Raw genomic sequence first — 17799 nt, forward strand, 5'->3', positions numbered from 1 at the left:
GGGGAATGTGTGTCATGCTTGTGTATGTGTACAGAATGCTGCAGTCAATGACAGAGCCACTCCATCACATTATGGCTAAAATTAAACATGAATGCTTATCCAAGCAACACAGCGGTAAGGATTTATGCATCGGTGTCGGTGCGTCTCAGTGTCAATGACAGCGAGGGTATAAAATGATTTAATCTGAGCTCAGTGAGACGGGTTCCTGCTGGTGCTGACCTGTCAATGATGCCGCACATGTCGATCTGCAGCTGGCTGTAATTTCCCAGCAGTCTTTGCTGCACCTTGATCAGGTCGACTCGCTGGTTCTCCACCGTGAGTAGACGCATGCAGCCCTGGAAAGTCTCGAAGAGGTTTCTGCATTCCTCACTGTGCTCTTCAGCAGGACAACCTTGATGGGAAAGAAGTTTTATCAGTTAAAAAAAAAGCCAAGACAACACCGATGAGATTATGCTATCCCCCAAAGAAAACAACAGGACAGGCCATGTGCACAAGGTGTTAACAAGACCAGTAGTTTGGTTTTAAAGTTTAGTGGTGGTGTGAAAATTACATGTATATTGCAGGAACTTTCAGATTGGCTTTAAATGTATAAATGAAAGCTTTGCAGCATGCTTGTGAAGTGAAAACATGTAGCACAAAGCAGTAAAAACTTTGCTTCACACACATTTGTACCAGTGAAAATAATCTGTAAAATGTACGTGAGACTGCTGCCTTACTAGTGCATACAGGAGACAGAGCACATAACACCCACTTGCTAGTGAATGTGCCCAAATATTAGTTGCTCTGTTCTTATATCAACACAATCCAACATCACATGCCCTTTGTCCCACAGAGCTGGCTGGTTAAAGATCAGTTAATATCTCATCTGCATTGAACACTTCTGTTCATACAGCTTTCTTAGGTAAGTCCTTAAGCCCTTTAGAAAATGTCAGAACTGCAGTGCATGAGTAAAATGATGAGTGAGAGTAAAATGAAGTCAAACTCTGGTAAAAGGTCTTCTACCACATAAAGAGTGGTGCTGTTATTTGTGCTTTTTTCTTGTACTCCTAAGTGCCTAAAATCCTGCAAATGTGGACCAGAGTTCACTCCTTTCCCTTTAACACACCTTGGATTGTGTGCACTATCGAGTGCCTCCTAACTGAGAAAAAGGAAGTTTTCAAGTTTAGTGACTGGGAAAAAAATTAGGTTGGCATAGCATGAGTTGAAAAGCAGTTTGAAACAGGAAAAAGGGGACTGTAAAAGGAAGTTAGACAGGAAACTGCAGTGCAATAACATCAAAGAGGTGTAGAGAGGAATGAGCATCATTACTGGCTTCAAGCAGAAGAGAAATCAGCCGTTTAAGATGCTCTGCAAACAGATTTGACCAGCTGCTCCCTTCAACCTCTGCCAGTCCAGCCTCTTCGCCACCACCACCCTCACTAAGCATCTTCTACACCCGCTTCTCCTCAGCTCTTCTTTACAGTGGATTGGGTGAGGAGGCAGAATTCAGGGAAGGCGGAAGACCGTGGTGCCCGGTACTCTGGCACTTAAAGACCGTGTGTCAAAGCCGGTGGAGCCTGCCTGTGCTATCTTCAGCCTAAGTCATTGGTGCAGGAGGGAAACATCATGTCTTATGCCAGTAAGGCAGGGCAGCTAATGATGATTAATCACTACAGAGCAATTGCTCTCACTTCTCAAATAACAGAGATATGATATGGGGAGTGGGAGCCCCATGAGACCACAAGTCCAACATGCACTGGAACCATTACAGTTTGAGTACCAGGGGAACACTGTTGAGGATGACCTGGTCTTCTCATGCAGTTAATAGCGTTCATAATACTGATGATTAGTCTTACGGGGATCATTTGCACCTTTTAATTGGCTATTTTATAGCTTCATATCTATCTTTAAATCATATGAAAACAGGTAATCTTTTTTGTTGTTGTCCATTTACTGCAGCTAGCGAGAGTAAATGTGTAATTGTGCGAGAGTGCACTTGCAGGATGATAAAAAAAGCCTAAAGCTGTTAAACAAAATGCTAGACTACAATATTGCTGAGCAGATAGAAAACAAAGGAGATGAGATTTTTTAGGCAGCGAGGGAGGCAGTGGAGTATGAACAAAAGGGGGAAAGGGAGGGAGAAAAAAGAAAGAGAATGAAGTGGATTGCAGCATGAGGCAAGGACAGAGTAAAGAGAGACAAAAGCAAGATGAGAGAAAGAGTACACTAACCGTATATACACATCTTCTATATAAACATAGCTATGCTCTTTTAAACTGTATTGGAACAAGCTGTTTAATCCTCTGCCTTTAAGCCAACTTAATCTGACTGACTTCCCCTCGTTAGCAGAAAATCTGAACAACAGATGGGTGGAACTGTTGTGTGCCAGAGATGACCATATTAGGGATATCCAACCTCTCACTGAAACGAGAATGTGGACCAGTCTAAAGCCTGCATGAGTTTTTGGCATGTAGGGTGTACTTGCACATGCACTGACCTCAGCATTTGAAACTGAGCCATGTTTAGTATGAGCATCCATCCTTGTAAGTGTGTGTATATCTATATCAATAGCCCACTTGTGCCTTCTTGTTCTAGTAGCCCACTTCTCATCAGCGTGTCCTGGTTCCTCAACATCCGGGCAACGTCCAAGCTGGTATGGTTTCAGTTCCCTGTCTTTTGCTCATGTCTGAAGTAGGCTTGGATAGCATGGGGGGTCTAGCCTAGGGACCCTTGTTGGATACAGGAGCTTTGAAAGAAAAGCATCTGGACTAGTTTCAGTTTCTTGAAGACGTTTCACCTCTCATGTGAGAAGCTTCTTCAGTTCTAAGACCAATTGATGGATTTTAGTCCCAGATTTTTTTGGGAGTGACCCTATAATGTTCATGGACCTACTATTGATCCTCCGCCGAATCTCACCAGCCAAGGTGTGAAAACCGGTGTGGGTCACTATCAGCCAAGGTTTCAGGTGAACCCATTGCGACACTTTGCCTCACCCAGTCATGTGACTTACTGAGATCAAATGACTCAAAATGTGAGTGAACGTTAAGGCGTCTGGGAAGGGATCTCAAAACTGGATTATAGATGGCAGACAGTTGTAAGCGACCCCCTCTGTTCAAAGATGGTCGCTGGCATCCTCGAAAGAGTGACCTTCATCCTTTAGATGCAGATATACAGCTCAGTCTTGTCCTGTTGAGCTTCTTGAAGAAGCTGAGACCTCTAAAAGTTAGGTAACAGCACCTTGACTGCCATTAGGTATCAGGATGTTGTTGCCTTAGACCCACTGTCAGACCCTAGTATGTTGGTGCAATAGGTCCAGGGTTCCTCCTGTGCACCACAACGCCATATGTGGTGACAGTATGCAGGCAGTTTGGGGAGGATACAACTGAGTGCCAGTTCCAATTATTCACTCCCAACCCCTGGGAGTCACTTGGTACCGGTCCATGAGAGTTGAGGCTCGGGTGTGAAATTTATGGTTTTCAGGGATTTTATCGATAACTCGGTTTCCCTGGGTCTTTTCCCGTGTTGTAGTTGTGTGTCTTATTTTGAAAGAAATATTTACACGTTATCATAGCGACCAGAGAACATTAAGGGGGAGAGAGGAGGATGTTACTCTCAATGTTGTTGGTGCATTACAGGAGGACGCTGCTAATAAAGTTACACAATTTCACAGTGAATTTGCGTTTATTATTATATTTACATAATACCACATTTTTTTCTTGGTCGTATCATTTTATTTTGTCGTATTTATCCGTGACATCTTACAGGCCGGTCCGTGAAAATATTGTCTGACATTAAACCGCTCCGTGGCGTAAAAAAGGTTGGGGACCGCTGCAATAGAGCACTTCTGGGACGTTACATTTCGGTCCATCTGATGCCACCAGTTTGCACCTCAGACTATCCAGAAGCTTGTTGATGTGCTGGTTCAGAGCTGGGAGGAGATTCCCCAGAACACCATCCATCATCTTATTTGGAAAATGTCCCAACATCGTCAGGCATGCATACAACCACCAGCTGCATCATTTTTGAAAGAGTGTCTTTGAATTCAGTCCTCTGTACGTTGATAATTTTTACTTCCATGAAATGATGTAGAATCATTTTGTTCCTCCCGCATTACCCAATCCATATCAGTAAAGATATCAAGCATGATTTATTTTCCACAATGGTTTCTGATGTACTTTGCCATCCAATTTATTATACGAATCAGGATTATGCAATATTTAAACAGATATGAGATTGTTCGCTTTTATTCTCAGCTTCCTGAATTTAATAAGAACACACCCACACAGTCACGATGAAGGAGGTTAGCTGTGTATGTAGTGTTAAACACCTCAAAGAGTATTTTTTTCATGAACATTTAGCTTTCCAGAGAAATACTTTTAAAATCACTTTTCAGGGGATCTTGTAACTGAATAAGAACTTTAATTACAGCCAACAGAAGGAACAGAAATCTTCTAATTGCCTTTCCAGTTAATCTAAGCATAGATATAATATGTAGAAACACATATACTTGAGGAATTTCAAAGTTTTTTAGTTTATAAAAGCCCAAAAGCCTGAATTCACTCTTACCGCCAAAGAACAGTTGACTTTCTGTGGTGATGGGAAATGAGGGAGCAGCATGAGCAATGCCCCCTTCTCCTTTATCCACAGAGATTGTCAAGCGACCGCGTCTGGCTGTAAAATCCACTGAATGCCACTGACCATCATTTAGAGCAGCACCTGAGAAAACAGCAGGCGACAACCCTAATCATATTTTATTTCTTTTTATTTTAAAAACAGTATTAAACACATAAATCAGTAAGGGGTTGACACATGAAAGGTTAGGATTTCATTGTGCAGGTTTATACACTGACCTGCACTGAGCTCCGGCACCACTGAGCCACTTTTATGGATCATCAGTCGGAGTCTGGCGTCACTCAGATATAACCAGACCATGCCCTCTTGTTGAGGAAGGCTAAAGGTGAACAGAAGCCCCCCCTTGTTCCACGTCCTGAACTGGAATCCGACAGACACGCCACCCGGCGAGGACGCTGCAGTCCCGGGCAACTGGAGGAAGCTCCGTGGCCCGGGGAACGTCAAAGCAACGGAAACTGGCTCAGCACAAGAAAAGGTCACATTGCCCTGAGAGAGAAACATGAAGAGTGGAGAGTGGGGAGGTGGGAAGAAAAAAAATGATTACTGGTGAGATAAAACAACATAAAACATGAATATTAATCAGCTGCTGAGGGCGTGTCGCTGTGACCTTGTGGCGCAGCGATCTCATCAGCAAGTCTCCTTGAATATAGCAATATAGCAATGGCTCCTAACTGGAAAACAGCAATGTCACCCATCACAGAGCTGTACAGGGAGGTAGATATGCATATGAACAGTGCTATACAGGCATTTCCACTGCGGCCCATTGTTTTGAGTAGTGGTAATGACACTAGGTCCATTGCTAAGGCTGTAGCAGTTATATATTACAGCCCCTGCACTCTTCTGGGAATATCAGCCTGCTATCTTTATAATGCTCTGGAAACACAGATGACATCTAAAAGCCCTTTGTAGAGTAGTTAAAGTGATATATGAAAGTATACGGTGGAGAAAGCTTCACCACTGCAAAATAAAAAGTAAAAAGTGGGCTATAAAATTCCCCAAAAGCCATTCACTAACACATATGCACAACCAAAATACTCCACATTACCTTTAAGAAAGGCTAAAAGTGCTCTCTTTATCAAGACAGACTAGAACAGTGTTAATACTCTATTACTATGAGATGTACGGAGCTCTTGTAAAACAGCCTCTATTAGACCTTCAGCCATGCATGTGAATCTCTGAACCATTTTTACCAAGACGTTTTGCTTCTCTGCTCTCTCATCCTAAACTGTAATGAGAAACCATTTGTTACAAAATGCTTCAGAGTTGCTCTCCACTGAGTTCGCTACACTTATTGTCATTGGAGAATTTTTTTTTTTTCTTTTTCTAATGATAAAGGCGAGGAAGAAATCTTACTAGAAATCTAACCACCATCAAGGCTCCTCTGTCTTCTCATCGCTCAGTCTCCTCGTTAGGAGCTCATTAGCATCATTAACCAGCTAGCAGCGCCGCTGCAGGCATCCACATAATTTCCCAGTGGTGCTCTGAGGATGTGAACATGTATGAACACACCTGCACGTACAAACACATTCATATACTCTCGAGGCTAACCTGTCGTTATTTATGCACGCGGAGGATTGGTGAGTGCTGGAGAAGTAGCAGAGGAATCTGCCTCGTGCTGTTTGTAGGAATTTCTTAATAATACTAATAATCAAGTCACTAAAAGAAAAAAAACTGAGTCACGAGTCTGCAGTTTATACTTTTTTTTTTAGTGCCTCCGATCTAGCTATTGATGCTGTGTTTTCTCTCAGATATAAAACCCACAGAGCCTGGGGAGTTTGAGGAGCTAAACATCAAAGCACAAAATCAGTCGTCATCACACTATAGAAAAATAAAAAAGTTTATGAACAAATATTTTTTTCCATATTAACCCTCTCGATGCACTGATCAATAAATTATCAGAGTGTGTAAAGGACGGATTAAGCTTTAAGAAAATAGAACATGTCTAAAGATAAATATAAGGAAAGCTGTACAGCTCACACATGGTAAATGGCCTGTATTTGTATAGCGCTTTTCTGGTCCCTAAGGACCCCAAAGTGCTTTACACAACCAGTCATCCACCCATTCACACACTGGTGATGGCAAGCTACATTGTAGCCACAGCGGTGCACTGACAGAGGCGAGGCTGCCGGACACTGGCGGCACCGGGCCCTCTGACCACCACCAGTAGGCAACGGGTGAAGTGTCTTGCCCAATGACACAATGACTGAGACTGTCCAAGCCGGGGCTTGGACCGGCAACCTTCCGATTACAAGGCGAACTCCCAACTCTTGAGCCACGATTGCCCACATAGCTCATTCTGCAAAGCATTTACCCCCTAAAAGTCTATTTTCTTTGCTAATTGTAGTCTATTGACCTCACTGAAAATTTCAGTCAGAACACTGTTTCCCAATAATCATTCATCTATTGGGAAATAGATGACAGATTAAATGAATTTTAATCTCTTGCTACATTGCCAACTGAGCCATGTCGTCACTAACTACACTTTATCCAGATTCTTGAGATGCTCAGGAAACCTCAACCAAATCTTCATCAGGTATCAGGTTACTCTGCTAACTGTACACACTAATAATTGTTTCATAATGCTTATGTCTTTAGAATAAATGTATTTTTCTTCCAATTGATTACTACTCCTGAAGAAGAAGCACGATTAAAAACATCCATGAGTCATGTTTAGCTTTTCCTACTCTCAACTAATTAAGCTTCTCAGCCAACAAATTGTTACAGTTATCTTATCTAAACCATTAGAAGTAACACCACCCTCTCCTGTGCTAATAGTCTGCTCAGCTATTAGCCCTGCGTGTTGCAGATATTTTATGCTGTAACGTTGTATCTCTTTCTATTTTAGGAAGGCAAGAATCATGACAGTTTTGCAAGATACTTAAACCCTGAGTAGCCAGGGTTTTGTTTTTACATTTATTTAAGTAGAGGAAGATGTCTTGGGTTCTAATATTTGACCCCAAATTGAAAAAGTGGAAATAATATATATATCTCTGTTTGAGAGCCTGGAATCACAGCATATAAGTGCTTTCTTGAAAACAGAAAAATGGGTGTTCTTGGTATCATGTACTTACCCTGACAGTAACTTGGTGGTCACTATTCTTAGCCAGCTCTATCAAGTTGAAGCCATTGTACAGCAGGTTTTCTATGCAGCCATGGAGGTCCTTACTGGAGGCGTCTGGCTTCTGCGATTGAAGGCTATGGACAGCTCCCAAACTCAACTATGTAGAGATCACAATGAAAAAAATATTGTATTTTTTCTGTGCACATTTATATGAACACGCCACTGGTCAGTTTTATATCAGTGTGTTTTAGCACACCTGTTCGATGGCCCAGCGGCTGAACTCTGGCGGGAGCTGCACTCTCTCCGTGTTTTTGTCCACAGTGAGGTTGAGGTGAGCACTTTTTTGCTCCAGTACTACATGGTGCCAATGCTGATCATCCAACAGGCTGCCAAGGGAGGTGACACGCAGTGGTTCAGGGGAAGTCTTACCTGAAAGAGAAAGCGGGAGACAGAAAAGATGGGTGAATAAAGAATAACAAGAGAAATGGTGAAGAATGCAAAAGGAAAGACAAAAGAAGAAAGTGTTGGAAAAATACATTTAGGATAAAAAGGAGAAGGAATGGGTGAAGAAGGTAAAAATCAGCTAGAGGTAGAAGAGAGGTGGGGAGAGGAGATACATGTCATGGAAGAAAAACAAAGAAGACTGATGGATGGCAGGGAAAGAATAAGAGGTGGTAGAGGATAAAGCAGGCAGAGACAAATAGATCGTTATTGAAAACTACTCAGAGTGAAACTGAAATTACAAAGACAGACTTTGTTTTTTAATCAACACACCAAAACTGTTTTATTTGTAAGAAACAAGAAAAAAAAGAAACACTGTACATCAAATTGGTCACTATGAAATAGAAAAGAAGTGAAGCGCTCATCAAATGATTTCACTTATGTCATTAGGATTATTCAGTTTTCTGGTGGCTTTTAGCACTTTTTCTATTTTTACCTGATTTGACAGCGACTTTTGTTATATGACCTGTTAGCTTGCATGCTTGTCGATATCTGACCCACTATTCTGGGGAACAACAACAACCAGACTTTATACTGCATCTAAATATTTCATTTTTCTCTGAATCCCACAGCGAGGATCACTGAGAGGCCACCCTTGGTCATCTCATTAGGAACAACTAGACATAACTGCACGCTAACACTGAAAACCGAAGCCAAATATGTCCTAATGCCTAATCTGAGGGGGAAAAACTGGAGAAGACACATGGCAAGACACCATTAAAGATAGATGAGCACCAGCCGGTCCTAATAAGTGGATCCATCTCTATTCCCCCCCTAGGGATGTGAAAGAAACTGTGTTTCTGCTTACAGGGGGAACTGGAGAGAGCAGAATACTGTCAGTCATTAAAAATGTATTAGATAGTCTTAAGGGAAAAGCAATTTCAACTTCAGAGAAAGAAACAGACCACTTGGAAGCTGATGGTCAAATAGCTTTGATATTTCACTTCGGTCTGTGAGAATATATACAACCTAGTGAGAAATCAAAGGAAAACCCTGAACTGTTCATGCTTACAGTTAGAGATCATGCACGAGTTGTTAAGGTGCCTATGCTCACCTTTCCCTTCAGTCAGTTTATTGTCCTTGTAATTGTTTGTCTGGTCCTCTTCAGCTTTACCTCTGCTGAATCTTTCTCGCCTAAATACAACTAGCCAGATTTGTAAGTTTGTAATAAAACAAGTATTCCAGCAGTTCCCAGTATCTCCTTGTGTTTTTCCTAATGTTCTTACCAATGTCCTAATTTATGGTGTGGGTTTAACCCCTTGGTGGAAGTGTTTTCTTCCTCTGGCTGCCTTTAAATGTAACTCCTACCTGGATTAAAGGATTTGGATTTCTAAACTTACTCTACTTCCTGGTGCCCTAGATTTACGCCCTTTCTTCTGTTTTTTTGCAAGTTTAATACAAAGCTTAAAAAACTCTCTGACTTAGGTCTAATGAAACTGTACAACATCAGGTGTTACAAATGAATACTGTCTCCTAACACGTCAGTCATGGGCTATGATGCACAGCTGGAATTCCTCCACCTTTTGCTTCCACACGTCTTCTATTGCCACATTTTCTTCTTGTTGGTGTCCCAAACTGTTACGTTCCCACATTTTACTGACTGCTGTCTGCTTGAGATAAGTTACTATTCTGTTGTTGTTGTTTTTTCTAACTAGCGCTGTAGTTACACTAACCACTACATCATTTCAAGCTTGCATTTCTGTTTGTTGGTTGGTAGAGTTGAATAGGTGGTCATCCAGAATTTGGAACATTTTTTTCTAGGCTACCTTTAGCCTTTAGCCTTCTGCTTAAGAACACCATTTTGGAGCCACTACAAAAGAAAGATATTTCTGTGATTTGATGATTATGGTGCTTGCGTGGGACACTGTGTATACCCAGCTTTATAGAGTCAATTTAAATCAGCACAAAGCTCTTGATATAAGTGGTCTGCACAACATCCCATATGACAATCGATAGGGAGCAAGAGGTCACTGTAAGGTTCAAAAATATGAATATGGTTTCATATGTCTGACCTTCACAGTAATCAGGTATTGGGAGGATTAAATGATACGCTAGACCATGCTCTCATTTGCCATTATTGAAAAACCAAATGAAGGAAAAAAGAACATCTTTTCAAAGAATTACATTTCTATCTTTCAGCAAAGTTATCAAAGAATCAATGTCAACTCAGACGATGTTAAAGAATGACTCTGCCACATGCATATATTGCAGCTCTGGTTAAATACCGAAAGCTGGAAGGCCAGCTTTTCAGGTTATTTAAAATACATTTAGCAAAAGATGACAAGTCCTCCTCCTCAGTGTCTCTTCAAACTCAGACAGCTGGTTGATTCAAACCCAGACCCTTTGTGCTTCAAGGGAACTTCGCGTACTACCTTTCCACTCCAGCATGTGGGAACAATAAGTTCCAGAGGTTGCTACAAATACATGCAACACGCTTTTCTTTTTTCCAAAACTTCAATCTGATATAACTAAATGAAATGCCAATCAAATATTCTATAACTTTCACCTTTCACCGGATTAGAACTAATTTTAACCTTGAAAGGCCTTAAACCCTTAAGCTCTAATTAACAGAAAATTGTTTACTTGGATAAGCACGAATTGCTGCAGTTTGGTACAATTCAAGAATAGTAATACCACAAATTTGAGTGACCAGAAAAACAATGTTCTTGGATAGTTTGTGCTTGGAAGAAACATTAAAACTCTTCTGATGTTAACACCTTACTGAGCTTTGAGCTTTCTTTTGTTTTTTAACTTGAGTTTGTCACGTTTTCACATTCTTACATCAGGTGGAGTGAAGAAAAAACAATTTTATTATTTTATCAGAGAAAATTAAACTAATGATACAGAGGAAGTCTCTCCTGTCAACACAGTTATTGTGATGACTTATTTGATTAGAGTCTGGATGAACAGAAAGAGACACTGCAATCAATACGAGAGGGAAAGATGAGAATCTCTTTATGGGCTTTGATTAATGTAAAAATTACTGTGTTGTAGGAGGTAGAGAAGAGGGCCTTACTGGATGGATGTTTCATTAGATGGATGATTTGATTACTGCATGAATGATGGGAAAGAGAAAGCAGGAATCAATATCAGAGATCAGAGGCCAAAACAGAAAATTGCTTTACTAATATTAATAAATAGAGCCATCTCTTTCCATCTCTTCATCAATCTTTCCTCGTGCGTTTTCTGTCTTTCGTATTCTCCGATTGTTTTTGGCTGTGAAATCATCGCCTATGAGGGAGGAAACTTTTCCAGTTTTGAGGACTTAGTGTTACAAAATATGAGACTGTCTCACCTTTTTTGTCATCACAGTCCTCTGTTAGACATAGCTGTTAATTAAACGAGTAGTTTGTGTTATTTAATCAGCGATGCAGTCAGTTTAACTCGGTATGTTAGATATAAATGATATAATTATGCTGAGCCGTAGAAGAGCTGCAATCAAAAGGTTCCAACAAACATGACAATGAAGAGGAAAACTTGTAAATATTTACAACCTTCCCTTCAAGGTCATCTTCATGTGCACCTCTTCACTACTGTCACTGCGCCTGATATCTTTTAGGTCACTCTGGAAGTCCCACTATGACCAGTTGTGTTGTGGTCCTGAGTCTTTGACCCAGCATTTTATGTTTTTGAGTTGCGTTTGTCGTTGTTTAAGCTTGTAGCTGCTTACTGTTCAGTTGTCGCTTTTGTGTATTTTTTTTTTTTGTCCCGTTTGGATCTTTAGCCATCAGAATTGTTGTCTTAAGGCCAAGAAAGATGCCAAGTGGATTTATTTTACCAAGTGGATCATCATGGCCTTGCCATATTGGTCCATTTGATTGACCTTTATTATAATTATGTATTTATTTTATTTTCGGTTGCTACAAACGGGTCACACATGACTGGGGGATAGGACAGGGAGAAAGAATGAAAGAAAGAGAGGGAGAGAAAGAAAACCAGAGGGGAGAAGAGACGGTGAGAAAGGGGGGAGAAAGAAAGAAAAGCAAACAAAAAAAGACCAACATAATAAATACAGCACCATCACAATAAAGTAGCTAGCAGTAGATAACAGTAGATACTAAATATTAAATGGTATTGTGCAGCACGCAAGATAGACAGCGCACAATGTGCTTTGAGGCAGCAGCCAAGAAAGGTGTAGTCCGTGTCTGTGAACACCTGTGTGTACACCTGTGTGGATCAGCATGCTTGTATTCCAAAGGTTTTTCCATGTAACGATCTGCTAGGGAGTGTGGGGAGCCATAGCCCCGTCCCCCAGGGAATGAAGCAGGTATGGAGGAGATCCAGGCCCCAGATATCCAGAGGCCCCAGAGTACGAGGACCCGAGGAGGACCACCAAAAGGGGGGGAACCGTGCCACCCTCCTGGGAAGAGCTGAGTAGAGCCCCAAACGAGAGGTCACCCAGCAGCTATGGAGCAGAGGCCAGAGGGGGTTGCAGTGGCGTGCCCGCGGGCTCTGCCGGCAGCCAGCTGTGCCAGAGAGGACCGAGCTTCAGGCCCCGAGGCCAGAGGCCTGAGGGCACCCCACCCCCCGGAAGGGGCCCAGCTGGGCCACAGGCGCCAGGCCCCGCCAATCGGCCACCAGGAGTGAGCGCCCATGTATTTTTTTTTTTAAATTTATCCTCTGTTACAGGCATTTTTGTTTGTGCTCTTAGTTTAGTCTTTAAGTGTTCTTAATTATTGGTCTTGATAATTAATGCCTCTCCACGTTTTGTCAAGTCTCTGTCTGTTATGTTTCCCTGTTAAGTTATTTCTTGTTTTATTTGGGTAACATTTGTCTTGTGTGTTCTATGTTCACTTTTACTTCACCTGTCTCATTATCCCTGAGTTACACCTGCCATATTTCCCACCTGTTTTTTCCTTAGCCTCATTATCATTTGTCCCTTTGTCCTGTCTCATGTCTTCCCAACCTTTGGGATTATTTATCCCAGAACTGAGTTTCTTTGCATTTCTGTAAAAAGTCTTAGAGACTTAGACTTAGAGCTTTTTATTGTCATTGTGCAGTTTCTTGCACAGCGACATTGGGTAGCTGAACCACAAAGGTGCTAAAGTAAGAAGAAGAGAAACCAATATACAACGAAGGCGGAAAATAAATAAATAATTAAATAAATAGAATAAAATAAAAAACAATGTATATGTATACATATGTGAGTGTAACTATATACATGGTGTATGTGTAGGAAACATTGAAACAGACTGGGACCAAAATAAATGCACATGAGCCAAAAATATTGCAATAAGCTGCATTTGGGTCCACTCCCTGCCTACCACACAGCTGAACCTTGACAACTCTAACTTGTGCATCTTTGCTGGACCCTGCAGTGGATGAAAACTCCAGCCTACTCATTTGGTTAGGTAAAAAGATGAAGTCAGAGCCACGATGACATGTGCTATCATGGAGGTCAGTTGTGCTGAATGTTGTCAAATGCCTTACTGTAGAACCTTATGTTGACAGTATGACACTGGGGGACAATTTCAATGTGCACAATCTTGTGAATGTCACAAAAAATGACAAACATGCTCCAGGTTATCTCCCCCAACTGATGTGTGGCTTTGGGCTTGGACACTGTGCACTTTTCCTCTGACAACTTCTGGTTGCTGACAGGGTTGTAGCCAAAGCCCCGGCTCTCATTACCAGTGATGATACTTATTAAGGTGACTTCTGAGTCAGTTTGACATATAAGCTGATATTTGCTCTCAGCAGGTTTGAATTCTGCATTCATATTGTAGGACAGTGGTGCAGTGGACTGCTGCCTCACATATTCATATTCAAAAGTCCTGATCGGTTGGGGCTGAATTAGAATCTTGTCCAGGCTTTCCATGGTGTAACCTGCCTTTCACTAAATGTTACTCAGCCTCCTTGCAACCTTAGGATAGATAAACAGTTCAGATACACAGATACAAGTAGTCAAAATGGGACTAGGCCAAAAAACAGCAGTCCAAAGATGAACATGTAGAGCTTGGCCAACTACCAGTCAGTATGTTTTTATTTTTAAGTTATTAAGTACCCAGTCATACAAGTCTTTATTCCCACTGATTAAAACCTGATACCAAACATAATGATTGTATGTTTTAGAGATGGCACGATACCACTTTTTTATGTCCGATACCGATACCGATATCATAAATTTGGATATCTGCCGATACCGATATGAATCCGATATAGTGTGTTTTTTTAATCAATAAAACGTTTTTTTAATATCTTGTTGCATTTTGTATAAGTTCATACTCAAGTTTAAATAAATAACAACACTAAAGCTATTCTGTTATACCTGTATGTAAAAAATACACTGCGCCGAAAATATTTCATAGTTCAGCAACACTGATCAATCTAATAAAGTTAAACCTGCACCATCCTCCCTATTCTGGTATTTTAAAGAGTACTTAGCAGAAATATTAAGCAACCTAACTAATAGGGTTGCAAACTCCCAGCAAAAAAAATAGGGAACCACCCTCCACCTCATGATGCTTAATCGATGTAATCAAATTTAATTTGATGCAGGGGGGAAATGCACAAAAATAAATTATTTTTCAAGAATAATTAAATAGATTCAACATCTTTCTTCAACAGAATTGCAGACTGCACAAATGGTACCTTCCCAAAGGAAAAAGTACTATAGCTTACTAGGGTATATTAGACTTAACAGTTACTATATACAGTAATGGACTTCTATATATTTTACATCAGATTAAAACTTTGGGTGTAAGAGTCAGATAATTATTTATTAAAAACTAGACATTTTAAATGAGAATAAGAAAGAAAAGTATGTCTTTGTGCCCCCTTTTCCCTGTTCATGCCCTATCGGCCCCCCTGGCTAAACTTTGCTAGATCCACCCCTGCACAGTTACCAGCCGTCAGCTACGATCCTGGTGTAGAAAGTAATATTAAATAAATTCTAACAACAGCTTATCAAGCTTAATAGTGCTGCTGTTGTTCAGCCGCTGGTTTCCTCTTTCTGGTGAGAAGTGGGCCAAAAACTAAGAAGAGAGACGGACTCGCGACAGAAAAGCCGATCAGCTGATCATTAAGCGGTTTCTCGATTGAAGTAGCCGCAGGAAAGAGAGAGAGAGTGAGAGAGAGAGAGGCAGTCGCTCCATATATCGGTTGTTAAGCTTAACGTGGGAATGGTTTACAGACATTCAGAGATGAACTTACACTCTTGCTTTACTTCTCTCTGGGAAAACTTCCTCGGAGATGAAATGCTGGTTTGCTAGCTAGGCTACAAATGCACACAGCCGCTCTATCACGTGATGCACACTGCTGCGATGTGCTACGGTTATGAGCAGAGTTACGCTGTGTAGCAAGTTTTGTGAGGTGCTTTTTTGATATTTAATGGATCGGATTACATTTTTTATTTCTCGCCGATATCCGATCCAGTAATTTGGGTCAGTATCGGACCGATACCGATACGTAATATCGGATCGGTCCATCTCTAGTATGTTTATTATTATTTATAGTTTATTTTGCCATTCTTCAGGTTAATGGAAAACATGAGTATTTGAATTGTATTTAATACCATTCATTATTCATTATGCCAGTGTTTCCCAACCTTTGGGAGCCACGTCACATATTTCACATTAGAAAAATCACACAGCATCATGTTAGGGCCTTCATCTGGGTTGGAGGTTTCTCCAGGACCCAGGTCAGATTGACTACTTTTTCTTTACAAATATTTATCTATTGCTATTATGTACTGTGTCATCTCACAGCATGACTATTATGGAATTTCTTCTTCACCTTCTTATGTTTTACTGGTAGTTGGCAACCATTTAATTAGAGCAAGGTAGTTGCACTGCCCTCTAGTGGAAGAGAATGTAATTGTTCTGCGGGTTACTCATGCCGATTGCTTAGAGTACTAATCAGATGGAACCAGATCACGGCACACCTGATCACACCTCAGTGGTTGGGAAACACTGTATTATGCACTGTAGATTTATGACCTTCACACTAAATGTGAAGGTCAAGTGTTTAGCAAAGGAGTACATAGTAACAATTACTTGGCTCAGTTCTGATATTTCCACCTTCCAAAACTCTTTTGTCTGCTCACTGTTATATCTCTGCATTAAAACTCTGTGGATCAGAACTTACCAGGTTGTTTAAATAGAACCAATTATTGTAACAGATCACTTAATCTTGCACACACAAAGCCAGGCACCTTACAAGAAACACTTACTCCTACGTGCTGGAATAATCAATAATATACCATAAGGTATATCCGATTAGACTCCGTGTAACACAAATAAACACAGATGATGTTCTGTAGCTGCACGACATCTCATCCCAGAAACAGTCAGAAAATCTATTTTAAACTTTTAAAATATGTGTCATTTGATAAATTGTGCAAGATTTTATTTATGAACATCAGAGAAAAAGACAGAATATCCTGAGTAATTGTCTTCAGCGTATTCACCCGAAGGCCTTACTAGACAAAACTGAGAGAAGATGCAGATCAGATCCATTTTTTAATGACTTAAATCTGACTTAAATGGAAATGTGTGTGCCCACGAGCAAGACGTTGTTGAGAAATGAAACCTAGTTTAAACTGTGAATGACTGCAGCAGTTCTTCCTCAGATCGAGTCTGCTGTCTCATCATTATAAGTCCGTACTGAACACAAGTTTAAATCATTTTGTCATTCTACTCATGCCCGCAAGACACTATCGCGTCACTGTATCTTGTCTCCTATTCTATTACAGCTCCTCAAAATCTGATTGCTCTTATCAGAAAACTGGCTGGTATAATTATTTCAGCAACTGACTGCCATAAAACACCATGTCTGTCACAGAAACTCGCCAATGATTCACAGCTCAGGTCACCAAGTGAGAAGTTTGCAGGAAGATTTTTGCTTCCTCAGAAAGTATTTCTAGTGCCTTTTCCCTCCTGCATCATGTGAAGTGAGGTTAATCATCTTTTTATATTTTATTTCTTTTCACTTTTTATTGTAGACTTAATTTGCACAATAATCTAACAAAAATGACATGTGCAAAAATCACATTTGGTCATATTAAGAGAAGCTGATCAAACAAAAACCAATAGATACAGGATCATTTCTCATCTTAAAAGAGTCATTTAATATATATTGAGCATTTGAGTGTTGCTATAATTTGGATATTGTGAAATACTGTGGGATTTATTGAATTCTGCTGTAGGGGCTAAGAGCTTAATGTCTTCTTTCCAACGCTAGCAAAGGTGCAAAGGTTCAAACTTGCATTATATGTATGTGCTGAAGTAGCTGCCAACAAATTCAAGCATACACTGGACTATCTGATTCATTCTCATTTATCATTTTTATTTACAGGCAATGGGAGAGCCTGTGAGTACTTTGTGAATAGTTCTGTTTTGGGTTTAGAGAGTTCAGTGATCCCAGCAAACATCGCTGAGACAGAAGTTTTGTGTCTCTGGCCAAAAATGGTCAAAGGCTGAAGCCAAAAGTGTGATTATGAGGCAGACAGCCAGAGGAGACACATCAAATAATAGTCCAGTCATACCCTCTCATACAAACCAGGGAAAAACAATCATACAGTACTGTGGAAAGAGCCACCCTTCATTTCTTTACATTTTCCTTCTTAGGAGCCAGGCTTTCTGTCGTTTTTTAAAGTGGTCTTGACACTTGATCTTCAAGTGATCTTC

General features: G+C 40.6%; 1 protein-coding gene across 2 annotated transcripts in view; it reads right to left on the reverse strand.

The window, feature by feature from the left end:
• Positions 1-17799, reverse strand: part of LOC146497272 (contactin-associated protein-like 4) — a 158914-nt gene that overhangs the window by 70641 nt on the left and 70474 nt on the right. For both annotated transcript variants that reach the window (XM_085141740.1, XM_085141741.1), the window contains exons 6-10: positions 7929-8101; positions 7683-7829; positions 4830-5097; positions 4546-4695; positions 220-391 (exon numbers count right to left, since the gene is read on the reverse strand). In XM_085141740.1, the coding sequence (XP_084997866.1) occupies positions 220-391; positions 4546-4695; positions 4830-5097; positions 7683-7829; positions 7929-8101 (910 nt within the window). The remainder of the gene's footprint in view (positions 1-219; positions 392-4545; positions 4696-4829; positions 5098-7682; positions 7830-7928; positions 8102-17799) is intronic.

This window comes from Neolamprologus multifasciatus, chromosome 18 (genome assembly GCF_963576455.1).
Source record: "Neolamprologus multifasciatus chromosome 18, fNeoMul1.2, whole genome shotgun sequence".
Lineage (NCBI taxonomy): Eukaryota > Metazoa > Chordata > Actinopteri > Cichliformes > Cichlidae > Neolamprologus > Neolamprologus multifasciatus.